The sequence below is a fragment of the Daktulosphaira vitifoliae genome, unplaced genomic scaffold (assembly GCF_025091365.1).
Source record: "Daktulosphaira vitifoliae isolate Bord-2020 unplaced genomic scaffold, ASM2509136v1 Scaffold_5, whole genome shotgun sequence".
NCBI lineage: Eukaryota > Metazoa > Arthropoda > Insecta > Hemiptera > Phylloxeridae > Daktulosphaira > Daktulosphaira vitifoliae.
In genome coordinates this window covers 22,141,111-22,159,240 of record NW_026099576.1, presented here as the reverse complement: position 1 = coordinate 22,159,240, position 18,130 = coordinate 22,141,111, and the positions used below count along the sequence as shown (strand labels likewise).

The 18,130-nt window shown below is 25.6% G+C and overlaps 1 protein-coding gene across 1 annotated transcript; it reads left to right on the top strand.

Moving 5' to 3' along the window:
- The first annotated feature begins 6,532 nt into the window (after positions 1–6,532).
- On the top strand, positions 6,533–9,086 carry LOC126908235 (uncharacterized). The gene is made up of 2 exons (XM_050690148.1): positions 6,533–8,209; positions 8,512–9,086. Exons 1-2 carry the CDS (start codon positions 7,228–7,230, stop codon positions 9,084–9,086), a joined length of 1,557 nt encoding a protein of 518 aa, XP_050546105.1. The 5' UTR covers positions 6,533–7,227.
- Positions 9,087–18,130: the final 9,044 nt, after the last annotated feature.

Below are 18,130 nucleotides of genomic sequence, written 5' to 3'. Positions count from 1 at the left end.
GCAATAAATGGAGATAATGTAACTAACAAATTTTGTAAAATTTCTAGGAGATTTCTAATTAAATATGACATATTATATTTTAAACAATTTATTTCGAAACAAAATATCGAAGATTTAATTGTAATACCACAAATATTCGTAAAAGATATTATTTCAGCATATCATAACCCACCTATGTCAGGACATATGGGAATCACTAAAACAATAAAGAAAATACAAATTAAATATTACTGGCCAAATCTAATAAAAGATGTAACAAACTTTATTAAAACCTGCCATGAATGCCAAATAAATAAAAAAGCACAAGGTAAACCTGCAGGAGAATTACAACCTATTCCATTAATATGCTGCAAACCTTTAGATAGACTAACCGCAGATTTTCTTGGTCCATTAATTAGTAGTAATAATAAAAAATATATATTAGTTTTTACGTGTCAAAGCACTAAATATGTTTTTACAAAAGCTACTAGATCAGCTGATGCTAATACTGTTATAAAATTTCTAATAAATCTTATAACAAAATATGGTGTATTTAGATATTTAACTTCTGATAGAGGAACTCATTTTCGTAATATAGCTTTAAAACAAATTTGCAAAAATTTTGGAATTCAGCAAATATTTTCTTCTAGTTATGCTCCGCAATCGCAAGGGTTCACAGAAAGAATTAATGGAGTTATTTGTCAAGCTATTAGAAACTATGTTAAAGACGATACTCAACATAGATGGTCTTATTATTTACAATATATTACATTCAGTTACAATAACACACCACAAATATCTCACAAACATTCACCATTTTATCTTTTACATGGCTTTAATGCTAATTTATCAATTGACATACAAATAATACCAGAAACTTTACCCTATAACATTAAAAAATCTTTACAAGAATTAAAAATAGTTAGAAAAAAAATACCTGAATATATAAAAAATGCGCAAAATATACAAAAGATTAATTATGATAAAAATCATCAATTAACCGAATACTCACCTGGCCAATTAGTATTAATTAAGTTTCCTTTTCAACAACCTGAGAAAAGTCACAAACTTGCAGCTAAATTTAGAGGCCCATTCAAAATATTATCAAAATTAAATAATGTTAATTACTTAGTACAATTAACTTTAAATAATAAATTAATTAAAGATGTTGTTCATATCAGGCGGATCAAACCTTATCACTCTAGAGAAGAAATTAATCAAAACATATAGAATCCTCATTTCATAATTTTAAAGGTAATAAGTTAATATTTATAAATAAATAATAATATTTGTTTAATAATTTACTTCTTAAAAACAAAAAAAAAAATTACCAAACAATGCATGTACACACATTAAGATGTTACACATTCACAATAGTTATATTTCTTACATTCTTTGCAAACACCAAAGCATTTATAGCTTATTCTTGTGCTGGTCCTAAAATTAACATTACATCATTCAGTACATTAAATATAGATCACTGCACTACACCTCCGCCACCCCAAGTAGTTAGATTATCAAATATAAAACTTTTACAGCGCGTAGAATCGTACTCAATCCCTTACAAATCATGTTATATTTTAGCTGATTATATGATAACAAAATGTAGTTTACTTGATGATGCTCAGATTGTAGATAATGGATTTTACACAGAAGTTATAGACTTAAGTCCTTTACAATGCAAAGACTTGCATCAAAAACTTTATTATCAATTAAATAACAATCAGATAATAACAGGCTTAAAAATTAACCAAACAAAATATTTTCATACCACCCTTGCAGGATCTGTTTCTATTAATGGTGACTGTGAAGGTGGATCATTTTCTAATGATAAAAACAATTATCAAAATGTAGTTGCACAAGTTAAATATAAAATTCTACTTTCTGATGGATTTGCAATAGCTAATTATAAAGACGATATAATAATATTACCAACTGGTACACGCATGAAATTATCAAATTATCATGGTATCGATATGAAATTTGGAATAACAGCTTGGGACTATAATGAACCTTCAACAGATTGTAATATTTACGAATTCGATGTCATTTATTCTGGCCCCTCTTCTCTAATAATCTCCAATATATATAATGAATCTTTAGAAACTCGTACATACATAGTACAAACTGATAAAATAGCCTTTGCACTCAAACAAACAGGTCTAGGCTTTGCCTGTAATATTGAAGTAGTTTTGACTGAACACCCTCGTCTATTAATTTTAGCAGATATGCAATATATGAATAATTTTAATTCAAAACCTATATCACAATATAATACAGATTTAATGGCTTATATTAATACAAAATTTGTTTACATAGAAAACTTTTTAAGTACTTCAGTAGTTTCAATGTATGCAGATCTAGTAATGAAACAATGTAATTTAGAAAGAAAATTACTAATGCAAAAATTATCTATAGCCTCATACAGCATATCTGAATTTGCTTTTCTTATGGGTGAAGGACCTGGGTATACAGCTCTTAAAGCAGGAGAAATAGTATATTTATTAAAATGTAAACCAGTGGAAGTACAATTAGCAAAAACTACAAATTGCTTTAATGAATTACCAGTCACACATAACAATGTAACTATGTATCTATCACCTAAAACACACATATTGCAAGAATATGGCACAGAAATTGGTTGTAACGACTTATTACCTTCATCATTTTTTATAGAAAGTATTTGGTTTAGCTTATCACCTGAATTTAGACAAATTAACCCTCCACAATTATTAAAACCTGAAACTGCCTTTACTTGGACATATAAAAGCCCAGAACATTTAATGAATGCGGGACTATATTCGAGAGAATTAATGAATTCATTCCAAAAACATTTACTCTTCCCACAGGAAGTATATGCCGCACAAAATAATTTAGCTAGACAATCAATGGGTTATACAGTATACAATCAGGGTTTAAAAATATCATCTTTTATTGATCAAGAAACCATTAGTAACCTAGTCAAAAAAGAAATGGAAAAACTTTGGGGTTGGTTTATTGGTTTCGGTAATATAATAAGCGGCTGTTTAGGAATAATTTTTATATGGAAAATCATAATAATATTTATTAATACAACACTCAACATAGCTATCTTATATCAAACATTCGGCTTTAGTCTAAAATTAATAGCAGGAATATTTTCAAGTTTTACACATTATCTTATGCACGAAAATCACAAGCAAAATATTTCACATGCAGTAAAAACTGACATAGACACAAATTCGCGAAATACAAACAATAATACTAAACACAATTATGTCCAATATACTAATTCAAATACTAGCAACACAAACGGAATGTATCCCATATTACACTCACAAAGTTTATTATTCAATAATAAGCCCACAACAGTCTAAAAAATTAAAACATGCATACTTTTAAATAAATAAATAAATAAATAACATAATAAGCAAATTTCATCTCTAAAATAGGTACAATCATACATAAATACATTCAATACAACAAACAAATCATTAGTTACAAAATACAAGAATATTGAATAATAGTAAGATATTATTAATCTTTTCATGAGTATATTAATTTATATTCATATCATTCTATACTATATACTATTATACTATATTATATTATATTATACATATATATTTTATCGTATTCATCAATCTCGTAACTAAAATAATCAATCTTATATATACTTCATAAAATTTAGCAACACATAAATAAATAAATAATATTTTATTCACAAATAATTATATTTCTCACAGAATTATAATTAAATTAAAATGCCTAAAGCCAAATTCTATATAATAGATTTAGCATTAGTAAATTTAAATAATTTAGGCAAAATCCTCATTGGAGGAGCTACAAAAGAAATTTCTCAGTATGGTACTAAAATTAATACTATACCAGGAATACCTACTGTAATATCTATACAAATAAATCCACTACAAGCAGCTAAACTTCCACACTTAAAACATTTAATCACAAAAAATATCCCTATTGAGGAATCAAAAATCCTTACATCACAATTAGAAATAAATTTCAATAAATATAAAAAAGTAATTGACAGATTTACAATCAAAGAACACTTTAGTTACAAAAATTTTAAACATGCAATTATAATTTGGGATTGTAAACAAACTCATTACCAAACTTTAAAAATGCTCATGCCAGATAAAACTATATTTAATCTTAGATGTACAGAAAAATACGATGGGGGACATTTTCGCTTAACTTTAGAAGTCCATCATATATACGATATATTAATACTAGCTGTAGAAAAATTTTATGATAATACACATTCAAATACTAAACTAACATTAAAGCAAATGCATGATATTTTATGTAATAAATCTCATTCAGGAAAAATATATCATCCTAAATATAACGTAAAATTAATATACTGCATAATATGTCACTGGGTAAATTATAGCCAGTATGAAGGATTCTTGAATAAATTAAGTCAGTGGGTCACATAAGAATAATTATTATAAAACAAATAATCTTAATTTTATAATTTTTCTCTAAAATTTTTTATTTTTAACAAAAGTTACAACTACTTTTATATTTATATTTCATTAATAATTCAATACAAATATTATTAGAATACAATATATTTATTATAGAATGCCTATTGCTTGTGGCAAAAATTATAAATCAAAAATTTCATGGTGGAGATTCATAAATAAAACATGTATAGAAAACGATCTCTGCTCAACATGCCAACATAGGTATATGCTATACAGGAATTATCACCTAATTAACAATGAACAAACATGGGAAAGAGATGTTATCAATTATTTTCGACATAAAAAAATTAATTGGATGGCTGAACAAATTGCTTATTATTCAAAATTTGATGTAGAATTCGAATTACGCAATTTTTATAATACTAAATTCCATAATGGGGTAAAAGATACAAATAATACAATATGGCTTAAACATCTAACAGATAAAAGTATTATATCAACCAACAAAAATATAAATGCAAATTACTGGAACACTTTAATCTACATTATCTTAAATATTGGGGGACCTACACAATATTTCAATTTAAAACACTTAAATAAATACCATATAGACACACCTCATATTCATAATCAATATGATATAGATGAGGATGATGAATGGTATTTAGATTCTAAAAGAGATTTTTATAATGTTATAAAGAAATATCAACTTATAGTTGATTTTTCTCAAATTTATTATTACCCATATAAATTTCGAAAACAAGATGATCACAAAACCAAAATAGAATACATTAAAAGATGTTTTGAAGACCAATTTCCAATTTCCTGAACAAACAGTAACTCTTGTTTATATACATCCTAATACTCACTATTACTAATTAAAATTTAATTCACTTAAATATTTAATATATTCAATATTTAATACTTTATATAGAATAAGAAACTTAATGAATATAAAAAATAATACTTTTACTATATATAATATTAAACATAATACATATTATAACCCTAATAATATTTATATATAAATAAAATATATAATTAACAAATAAATATCATAGGATTGATTTAACACCAGTACCAATAAAAATCACTCAATGGAGCGGTCTTGTGGTAATATGTATCTGGTAAAAAGATTTTGCCGGAGGCAAGTACAAAAGAAATGCAGTCTACGCCAGCTATGTCCTAAGTGTACCATAAAAGAAACTAATAGAAAAATATCTCACAAAAATTATCATCTTTTGAGATATTGGTATACTTGGACACGGGATGTGGAATCCTATTTTAGTAATAAACCTATTGCTTTTTTAGCTAGTGAAATAGCTTTTTACGCAAAATATGATGTAGAATTGGAAATGAGAAAATATTATAAAACTGTGTTTTTGCCCAACACAGAATCTGATTGGGGACATTTAACATGGGAAAATAAATTAAGAGACAATAGTATAACAAACAAACCCAACAAAAAATATATATACCCCATCCCTTCAAATAATTATTGGATTAATCTCATATTTCAATTATTAATAAAAAAATTCGAAATAGATTATTCAGATTTAAGTTCTCTATACAAATATACACTAATAACAGATGAAAAAAGTAAAAATGTGATAAAAGATAACTCTGAATCAATCTATAAATGGTATCATAATATGGATACAGATTATAAAAGAGTTATATCACGCTATTGTCTCATTATAAAAGAATCTACCATAACTAACAGACCTATAAACTTCAATGATAACAGTATGGAGGGCTGTATTGAGCATATAAGAGATTTCTTTACGTCCTACGAATGTATGTATTCTGAATATTCCGATTATGACGAATTTAATGAATATAACCACTATAACGAGTACTAAATACTATGATACATACTTTTCGGGAGTATAAATTGCTCGTAATCAATCACACTTTTATACTATTTTCTTCCAATGAGCTTTATAATAATATTTACTATAACNCTTCCAATGAGCTTTATAATAATATTTACTATAACAATAATCTTTAATACTTTACATATTTTTAGCTATACTTACATTTAAAATTATAGTTAAAATATTATACTACTATTAATCAGCTTTATGCTTATATCTTATATATATAAAATCTAATATGGACGCCGAAACTACTGAACCGAATTTTATGAAATTTGGCATAAATGTGCGATTAGGTCTAACTTAGAACATAGGATAGTTTTTATTTTGATTGATGGCCTTATTTATTTTTTATAATATAAAATAAATAAATATAAATAATTATTTTCTCATAGATGGCGTTATGAAACGGTATTAAAGTTATGTAAGTGTCCAATAGATAGCGCCTGTCCACGTGTATTTTCTTTCAATAATTGTAATTGTAATGACAATAGAACGATCAAGAATCTTCGCGACGGATAGGCAACCAAAATACATATATGCACGAATATTCTCGATCGGCCATAAAAAGAATATTCTAGACCCACTACACACTATAAAACGGCGCAACATAATTATAACGATATATATTTTGTGTTTGTAATAATTTGTGATCTCTGCTAAGACACGTTAATTTTTTTGTAAATTTTGCGTATATATTACTGAATAACATCGCGCAAATTGATTTGGATATTGATTAAGTAAGTTCGACTTTATTTCTTTTTATCTTTTGTATGTATTTAATTATTAATTGAACATATTTATATTTATTTTAAAAAAAAATTATCATAGTTCAAATAATACTTATAATAGTAGTATTATAAGTATTATTATAATAATTTTATGTTATTTTTTCATCGTAACCGGTTCGAAATTTATTTATTTAATATTTTTGTAGTAAAATGCCACCGAAAAAATCGAACCTTTCCGCGAGTAGTAGAGAGGCACGGCGCAAACGTGCAAAAAGAAGTTTTCGGTCAGCACAGCAACATGAAGAACATGAAAGACAGCGAACCAGTCGCGAATTACAACTTGGATCATTTGTTCGTCTTGCCTTTGAATATGCACCGGATATTAATTACTCTGCGCATTCTTTAATTTCCATCGGTGAAATGAACAAAGTATGCCAATATTGTCAGGCGTTGAAATTCCCCAATGAAACACCTGGACTGTGTTGCGCATCAGGAAAAGTTGTACTGGAGCCGCTTCCATCTCCGCTGGAACCTTTACAATCACTTCTTGCTGGCCAATCTGATGATTCAAAATTATTTTTGAGCAAGATTCGTAAGTTTAATTCTTGCTTCCAAATGACGTCTTTTAGGGCAACAAAAATTTGTGATCTCACATCCGATGGTAATTACTTCGAATCTACATTTAAGATACAAGGTCAGGTTTATCATCAAATTGGGTCATTGATGCCGATGCCTGATACTGAACCGAAGTTTCTGCAAATCTATTTTATGGGAAATTGTGAAGAACGCGTATCAACCCGCTGTGTTCATAATTTTATTGAACGAGCAGATGAGAGAGCAATTGTGGAATCATTGGAAATTTTTTTAGAAAATCGAAACCAACTTATTCAGTTGTTCAAACGTGTATCGCCACAATTATTAAACGACAACTATCAAATTGTTATTAAGGCTGATAGAGTACCATCAGGAGAGCATGCTGGAAGGTTCAACGCGCCCACCGTAGACGAAGTAGCAGTTATTATGGCCGGTGATCCAGCTGACAGCCGAGCCATCAAAATTACACGTCGAGACAACACCATAAGCATAATTTCAGACACTCACCGTTCCTACGATGCACTACAATATCCGCTGATATTTTGGGCAGGACAGGATGAATATCACATTAATATTAAACAGCGTAATTCAACTACTGGTAAAATATCAAATTAAATATTTTTTGCCTATTTTTTATTTTTATTTTATGGTATTAATATTTCAATTTTTGATTATATTAATTTTTTTTATATAAAATTGAAATTCATTTCTAATTTTTCACATTTTTATTTTTCATTAAATTAATTTCACTAAAATATATTTATTAGAAAAATTAATTTTGTATTTTTAAATTTTTTTTTTCAATTAATTCCATATAAATTTACTTAAAATCAATTAAAAATGTTCACACTTTTTTTTTAATTTTTAATTATTAATGCTTAATTTATTATGAATTTTTAGGTCGTGAAACAAACAAAAAAGTTAGTTCAATGAACTACTATGCCCATCGATTGATGATAAGACGTAATCAGGATAATTATATTCTTCGATATCGCCAGCTATTCCACCAATATGTTGTCGATATGTACGCAAAGATTGAAAGTGAACGTTTGCGATATATTCGATTCAATCAGGCTAAATTAAGATCAGAAGAATACATCCACTTACGAGATGCTATTAATGGACATGTCGATGAACAAATAAATATAAACGATATAGGTAATGCATTTATTTTACCCTCGAGTTTTATTGGTAGTCCACGGCACATGCAGGAATATACACAAGATGCAATGACTTATGTACGTCATTACGGCCGTCCAGATTTATTTATTACATTTACATGTAATCCGAAATGGGAAGAAATAAAAAATCTGCTATTACCAGGCCAACAATCGACACATCGTCATGATATTACTGCGCGCGTGTTCAAACAAAAATTAAAATCANATTTCTCCTCATTACACTCTCTTAACACACATGCAATAGTTTCCCAATTAATATCATATAGTACTTCTTTTAGTTATTACAATTCATAGATAAATTTTTATTTTTTGTGGGATTATCAGTTGGTGTATCAAAATTATTTATGCCATCAACATTGTTAGATAGTTCTATGTTAATTACCCCCAACATTTTTTTAATTTTCATATGTTTTGATATGACATAACTTATAATACAACAATAATTTTGTTGAAATTTTATTTTCTTCAAAATTTAAAAATAGCCATTATTCAGCCTTATCTTACAAATAAATTTTGTGGATCGATGATAATTTTAGGACAAATATATCTTAAGTTATTATTTCAACGAAATTATTATTTGATCAAAAATAATAAAATATGTCTAACCTAGTTGGACATCCTGTATAATTGTTTGGGGTAAGAAGAAAATCCAATTAGCACCCTCCAAAATGTTAGATTATTTTATGATTTAAGTGTTATATGTATAATTAAGTGACTTAATTAGACTAAATTTAATTATTAAAAAGTAAAGCTCTATGAAATATACTTCATTAATTTATTACTTGAAACATTAAAACAAAATATAACTCTAAAATACACTAATACAAAATTTAAAAATATATTATTTATATATTTTTAATAATAGTATAAAATGAATGATTGATTAGCTGTTACTATCAAACTATTATATATATTCTAACAATGGAATTTAATTTTTTTTATAAGAAAAACAAAGGCGTTATTTGGGTGGAGACAACTAGGCTTTTTACCCAGTCTCAATTTTCAATACATATTGGGGCCGTATAGTGTTTTAAAACGCAATATTAGCAAGGCACAAAATATCAAGAGTGGGGGGCAGCTGACATACTTTACCCACTCATCCTATGCACATGTGTATATTATTATAAAAAAAATGACACTTACTCATATGATTGACTTTGTCGGATGGTATTTCCACATTAATTGGATTTGATTTGTTTTCAGTAGATATCTCGACGTTTGACACGTCAGGAGTTTTATTCTTACGATTTGAATTAAGAGTATAAGAATTATTTACTTTGTCTTCATATTTATTTGTTAGTCTAAGTTTTTTACGTGAATCGTTAACGTCGTCGAGATGAGGTCTCTTCTTTGATTGAAACGTCTTGGAAGTTTCAGGCTTTTGAATCTTTGAATCCTCGTCTTCATTAATTGTTAAAAGATCTTTATAAAATTTTATAATTTTACGTTTACTTGGACGTTTGCCAACATAATGAGGATTTAAACGTATGTTGATGTCGATGACAGGAGTTCTATTCTTTTTTCGATACATCTTGTGGGTTTCAGAATTAATTTTTACATTTTCTTGTTCAACAGAATTATTTACTATTTCGTCTGCATTAGTTTTTTTACTAGACACATAATAGTCTATAATGTCTTGTGGAATTCTTTCGATCAGTACAATCGGATCTATAAATTCAAAAATTATAAATATTTTTTTGATAAATATTTCATGTAAAATATATAAATTGTAAATTAAAAACAAAATATATTAATATAAAATAAATTAAGCTTACTTACAAGAATTGTTAATTCTTACATTTTCTTGTTCANTTTAACTTTTCGCGCAGAGATATAAATTAAATATCTGACTACAAAAAATCAAATATTAAAGAGGTTTTGGGCAACTTTTGTGGGGTTTTCGGGCTTAAGAAAATTTCCGTGTCACACCTAAATCGCCCGTGTCTGTTAAAAAATATTAACTTAAACAATATAAATTTGTAGTCATGGAAACAAGAAGAAAAATTTATATAAAAACAAATAAATTGTAATAGACAATCGCTTTTGCATTATGTAAAACGAAAAATATATTGACCATTAAAACTTTTAGCCAGAAAAATTAAAATTAAAATTATATTTATTGTTGTAAAAGTTTGTAAAATTTCCATTTTCTTCATATAAATTTTTTTTTATTGTTGCATATTATATTTTTATAATTGTATTTGAGATATTTAAATACAAAAATGTGTAAACCGACATAAATAAGTTTCAAAAATTTTAAGGTAGACAAATTAATTATAAACTCACGTGAAATTAACAAAATATAAAGGGATGACATATTTAATATATGAATATTTTTCTAATAAATAATGATTAACTATCAGTCTTATCAATCATTCTAATTTGATCAGATATTGATTCTTGTTCTAAACCATTTAATTTCTTGTAAAATAAAAATTATTTTAGAATTAAACATTTTTTTTTTAAGATGTAATATGCAATTTATCAGTATTTTTTTAGTTGGTATGGACCGTTAGTATTTTATAATAAAAAAAATGTATTTTCTATAATTCGAGTAAAAAGATTTTAATTTTGGCAATTTAACTTTTCTTAACTCTAAATGGTAACTTGATAACTTTATTTTTATCACTAAAATAATCCGGAATAACATTATTTTTATATAACAATATATGTTATTCAAGGAATAATACAATTTGTCTGAGTTACATAAAGAAATTATTTTATAAATTTATTTTACATTTATACAAATTAATAAAATTGATTTCAATTGCTACACTTTTAATAGTGTAAACATTATGATACGCTCACTGATGATTAAGTTTGAACGAATGTTTCGATTACTTATGAGTTCAGGCGTTCCGTATAGGCAAGCTAACTTTCAAGTCCTCGGCAAGTGACGTAGACGCGCACTGTATTTACCAATCGAGAAAAATTGTGAAACGATACTAGGCACTCAGGAGGAAAGCAATGAAGGTGGGCAATTTGATTTCCAAGACTCGGTAATTTACAAAAAAAAGTTGAAAAAATAGTACCACGAATTCAATTTTGTTGAACTTTTAACTTTTGCGAGGTAAATATTTGACTTATGACTTTTTCAGTAATAACTTTTTTATGTAAAATATTCATATCTACAATTTTTTTCTTATAAACTTTTATGTAAAAGTCATAAATTTTGAGATAAACTACAATTATTGAAAAAGTGCCCTCATGATTGAATTTTCAACCCTCTTGAGACACGGCTTAGGGTTGACCAAAATTAATGAAATTTGACACAAATTATTGTTTTATAGTTTTGAACAAATTCCGGGGTTAGCCTGTTCAAATTTAAAAAAAATGAAAATTAAGGACCACCCTAATGTATTCATATATTACACTTATAAATCATAAAACTTGTAATCAGAATATAAATAAGGAATTAGAAATCATGTAGATTTTGTAATAATCCACCAATTTTTTAAAATTAAACACTATCCAAAAATTTGCATCGAAGCGTTTTTTTTTTTTATAGTGATTTTAATCACTGTCAGATATCATTATACTTGATCCAACTATGCCACGTCACCACTGTGCCGCGAACCCCCTGTGCTTGTTTTAAGTAAAATCAAAATATGTGTTCCCATTAAAAAAAAAAACATTTTGAAACCGCCTAGTCGGCAGGTTAAAATTTATATTTTCAAAAACTAAATATTAGAAATATACCTATGGTATCTATAAAATTTGTTTTGATTCATTCATTTTTCAAAAAGTTATGGCAGTTTTAATTTAAAAAATTTTTTAAAATGTAGTTTTTTGGGATATTTTCCCTATTTACGGAGAACGAGGAAAAAATTTTTAATTTTTGAGAACAATGACTTCAACTAGATACGTTTTATAATCTTCTGACTTGTCGTTAAAAGAAATCGGTCCTGTTAGAGCTAAGAAAACAGTAAAATTTGCAAAACTTCAAATAAATATACATATATGTATAATGATATATGTATATCTTCTGATTTAAATATTTCATGAAGTATAAAAAATATATAATTTAATTGATTTTTAATATTTAAGTATTTATACATGTTAAAAAATGTTTTTATAAAAACATTAACTTATTAAAAAAAAATTAAAATTAACTAAATATTTTGATTTATAATAAAAAAAATTGTTAGACTATGTCTTACTAAATCGTATATATTTTATTTATAACATTTAAATTATATTCAGAGAAATCACCTGAATTAAGATTATATCTAAAGATATAAAGTTTTAATCAAATTAATACACTTATTTATATAATTAATATATCAGTAAATAAAAATTAATATAACCATAATTATTTTTAGTTATTATTTTATCATTTATACATTTTTAAATTATCAATGAGTAAAAATTAAATTATAAGTTGTTAGAACTAGAAAAAAAAACTAAAAGACTTTAAAGAAAAGTTAATTTTCCATGTAATTGACAAAACAATTTAATTAACTATAAACATTGTAATCTATTATATTATTGAGCATTATCAATTACTAATAAATTGATTTTTAGATAATTTTTTTAAACACTCGCACGTAGATTTTTGGTTATTTATGAAAGTTACTAAAAAAAAAAATACTAATAATTAGTTAGATCATTGATCTAATGTAAATGAATTATTAAGTATAAATAATATAGTTAATCGTATTATTAATCATTTACCAGTATACCTATAATTATGGAATTGTAGAAATAAATGTTTTATTAAGTAAAGAAATAGTTACATTATAGCGGTTATTAGTTAAATATTTCTGAATTAGACATGTAATGTGCATAAATATATAATGCATATCATACAGTAAGCGCAATATTTAATAACATTATTAAGTTTTGTGAAGTAATAGAAAGGTACCCTTCAATTTTGTTGTATATTTTGTAAATTTTATTAATATTCTACTTAAAATGAATAGACAGAGTATCTTATTTATCAATTCTTATTATATTAAATTTATAATGATTTTTTTTTACAAATTCCAAACATTTGTACTGAGTAATAAATTATATGAATTTATTTGTATAGCAAAAAGTGTTTTAAAAAATAATATATTAAGTAAAACTTGGTTGAAAATTATCTGCTGACATTCCATAATTAGGCTGGCATATTACGTGTTTCTCTTCATTAATTTTTCTCCTATTATTATGGCATCCGGAGCAAATATGGAATTTACATTCTGTACACACAGAAAATTCCTTCTTTCCTTTATTACAATCATCGCATGTTTTTTTGGTATTTGGGTCACCATTTTCTGAAATATAGTTAAGATTTCAAAATAACTTGATGTTATGAGAAACTTTATGATAAAATTTAGAAGATATAATCGTAGTGGAATTCATATATTAATAATTATTACTAAATTATTATAGTAAATAGACAAGTTATTTTTTTTAATCTAGACAAACTCATATTTTTTAAGTTTTTATTGTATGGAATAATTAAAGTTGTATAAAGGTAATTAACACATGATTTTCCAAAGTACATTAGTACGATATTACTTCATAGGAGGACAATTTTTACTGTTAGAAACTTAATGAACAACACTTTTTAACACAACTATTGTGTTAGGTAATAAGTAACTTTTTAAATATATTTAACTATACATGATATTTTTTAGATTTGGTGCAAAGTATTAAAGCCTATGATTTTACTATAAAATATGATTTTTTATTCCTATCGTCAGTTTTTCTCAGTTCCTACTTGACCTATAGGATTATCGCAACAATAGAATTCAGATTATAAAAAGTAAAAGAAATTCTTTCCAAAAATAGAAAATTTTTCTAAATTATTTTATAAAGATAAAAACAACTAAAAAAAATTAAAATTGCTAAAAAGGTTTATTATGATTATTTTTATAATTTAAAACTACTGCTACAAAGAGGATTTGAACATAATATGAAGTTGTATCAAAAGTTTGTAATGATTATTCTAAACCAGAACGCCTACTATTTACCCACTGGGAACAATGGACAGTGACCTAATAGCGGAGCCAATCGAGAATAATTACTCGTCGACGAAGCTACTAGGTTTTAATTAAAAATAAATCTAGTTAAAAAAAAACTAAAAAAACATGATTTTAAAGCACATCGAACTAAAAAGTTTAAAATAATTATGAACAAAAAATACTAGTATTCTTGTGGTAAAAGCGTCGGGCGCTCATTATACGAAAAATATGCTTTGTGCCATAATTTTCGTAATTGTTTGTAACAATGAGAACAATAGAAACCCGTTCCTGACTTACTGAACACCCTGTATATATATTATTGATGACAAGCACGCGTGTACGGGTACGATAAATCAAAATAAATTTTTATAGGAATAGTGTTGTCAACGTGTGATGAGCGAGGCGTGGGGTGGGGTGAATGCGTTATGACAGTCTAGTCTCAAGTCCATAGACGACGGAATATGCGATAACGCGTGGCGAGTGAAAAGTTACAAACATACATACATTCAAGTGAAACTAATATAAGCGTGTTAAAAACAAATATTTATAAAATGATGGGGGAGTAAAATAATAAAAACATAGGCTTATGTATAATATCTGAACATTTTTAAATTATTTAATATTTATCATATGAATATATTATATGTATCATGTATATTTATATAAAGATTAAAAAAACAAAATGAAAGAAAACACGATATAAATGAAGGGAGCATAAAAACGGGGGTTTTACGAATACTTGGAGTTGTTGATGGACGTTCTCCAGATGTGCCGGTTCACCACCGGCCATAGTTAGTGCGCCTCACACCATCATATCTCAACGTTTTATTTCACACAAACAAAAAAAAACAGCAGCCTGTTTGTCACAATGGTTAATCGCAACGTTTGTTTTTAGAAAAAAAAAAATCTGTAAAGAAAATGTGGTTTTTACAAACGGCAAAAGCATTAAAAAATGAAATGGTACGTCTATGCACTCTGTAGAACTGATAATATTTATTAAAAAAAAACTAGTACAAATTTTGCAACATTACAAGTTTTGACTAATTCCCACTAATAAAACACCGTTTTATAGCTTTTAATATGTTAAACTTTTAATTTCTACTCAAATTATCTTGAAATTTATAATTTGTAATTGAATAATGTAAGAAAGAGAGTGGTAAATAAAAATCTTGTTCTTTTATAAAGAGTTTAACTAAATAGTAAAAATTTAAAAGAAAGTAATATGTCAAAAAAATTCTTGATTTCCTACATTTTCATAAGTATTATTAGTAATATTAAACATGTTATTTGTATATATACATAAACATCCGTTTCTCATTAGTTCTCAATTACTCACATAATTAATATACCGGTAGTCTAACTAATCGATAGTGCGTATCACACTAATTGATAATTTGAAACATTTTATCTATTTAATGTTTTATGTTGTCATTAATGATTTAAAAATATACAGTGATCAAAATCTGATAAAATACTTATTTTCTCAGAAATTAGAGAATTTTAAACTTTTGTAAATAGAAGAAATGTTAGGATCAAAAAACTTAACAATTATAAGTTGTTAAATCATTTTTGTTCTCACCCCTTCGAGGATAAAAATTCTTATTTATAATTTTCTTAAGTGGGAACCCCTATTTTTGGATTTATATTATGATAAAATAAAAATTTACAAACAACTTTGTTCTTACAATTTTTTTTATCCGATCAACTGTTTTGGTAAATACCATAATAAAACCATTTAGTTTTATTATGGTATTATACAAGACGATTCTTTTAACGCTAGCCATTTGATTTCTCTTAAAATAATAATTATGTTACGAAAATTACATTCGAGATTTTTAAGCTTCATGTATTTTTCGATATACTAGTTATTAATTACTTTTTTAATTCATCTCTTATACCTTATAAGTGTGTCATCTTTATTTTTTTTTTTTAACAATTTATACATTGAACTAGCTTATGTTAATAAATTAAGGGAATGGTATAGTAAAAGGGTTTTGTTTAGTAATAAGAATTGGTTTTTTTATAATACATTGTTCCTGATATTTTATTAAACGCACAATCACGATACGACCGATTATACACCTGTGTTCGTGAGCATATACACATACACAATGGCCGGTATCTATCCTTATTGCCACGTACAATTTTAAAAATAGTCGGAATAACAAGAAATAAAGACAGTGTGTACTCGACAGCTTATAAAAAAAATATATATCTTATTAAGAAAATGATTGGTCGATAACAATTTTTTGAACCAATAATTCGTCAAAAGTTATTAACATATTTACACTTGGTCAAGAGGAAAGGTGCGGTTGAGATTTGTCAAATAATATATATATTGTTTCATCACTGGTATATATTTTAAAATGTTAATAACTTCCAAAATAATGGGTCAAATGTTGTTATCGACCAGTCATTTTCTTAATTAGATAATTTTCTATTTTATAAATAAGTTAAATATATATGTTTCAGTTCAAAAAATAATGTGGACAATCCTATAAGTTATAAAGGATGCCGATAAAAAATAATTAATGAATGATTTATCCAAAAATATATGTAACTAAACAAGAAAAAAATTGAATTTCAATATTGTATGTATTTTGTAAGTGGTTTATAATAAACAGATCAATGTATAAGTTATATATTAATATAAATATATTAATGTATAAATAATACATGCAATATCATATTGTCTTTGTTTTAATAATATTGTTCAAACTCTTTTTATTAATATTTTAATTCTTAATTATAATATTGTTGTATCAATTGTTTTAACACGTATCGAAGAAAAAAACTTACTATCATAATGGTATACTAAAAAAACATAAAATATGTTATTTATTATAAAATATCTCATACAAAAAATAAAATTAATATATTAGTCATTATTTATTAAAAATTTTATTGTGCATGTATAAACTTTATAGCGATGATATTAATTTACAAGAGTATATTAATAAATAATTATTACTTGTTATAACTTCATAAAACATAAAGAAAAGAATACATAGTGTTATAACTGATTTTATCTTAATCTGCAAAATAAATTTTATCGTCATTTTCTTAAATAAAATTCAAGGCTTAATTTGTTTACAATTTTAATTTTTTATTCGTCTTGTTACTTCTTAACCAGAATAATAAATTAAATTCAACAACATTAAAACAATGTAATGTTTACTTTTAAATGACCTAAGTTAAAAATATATATAAGTAACCTAACTTAACATACTACTTTTAATTTTAACGAGTTTAAAAAGTTTACTAATTTTCGCAACCTTGATAAAAATACATTTATAATTAAGCGATTGTTAAAATATAGTTTAAAAGTTTTTTCTCTAGTATAAAATTTATCATTTTTTATTATCAAATAAAATGTCGTCAAAATTT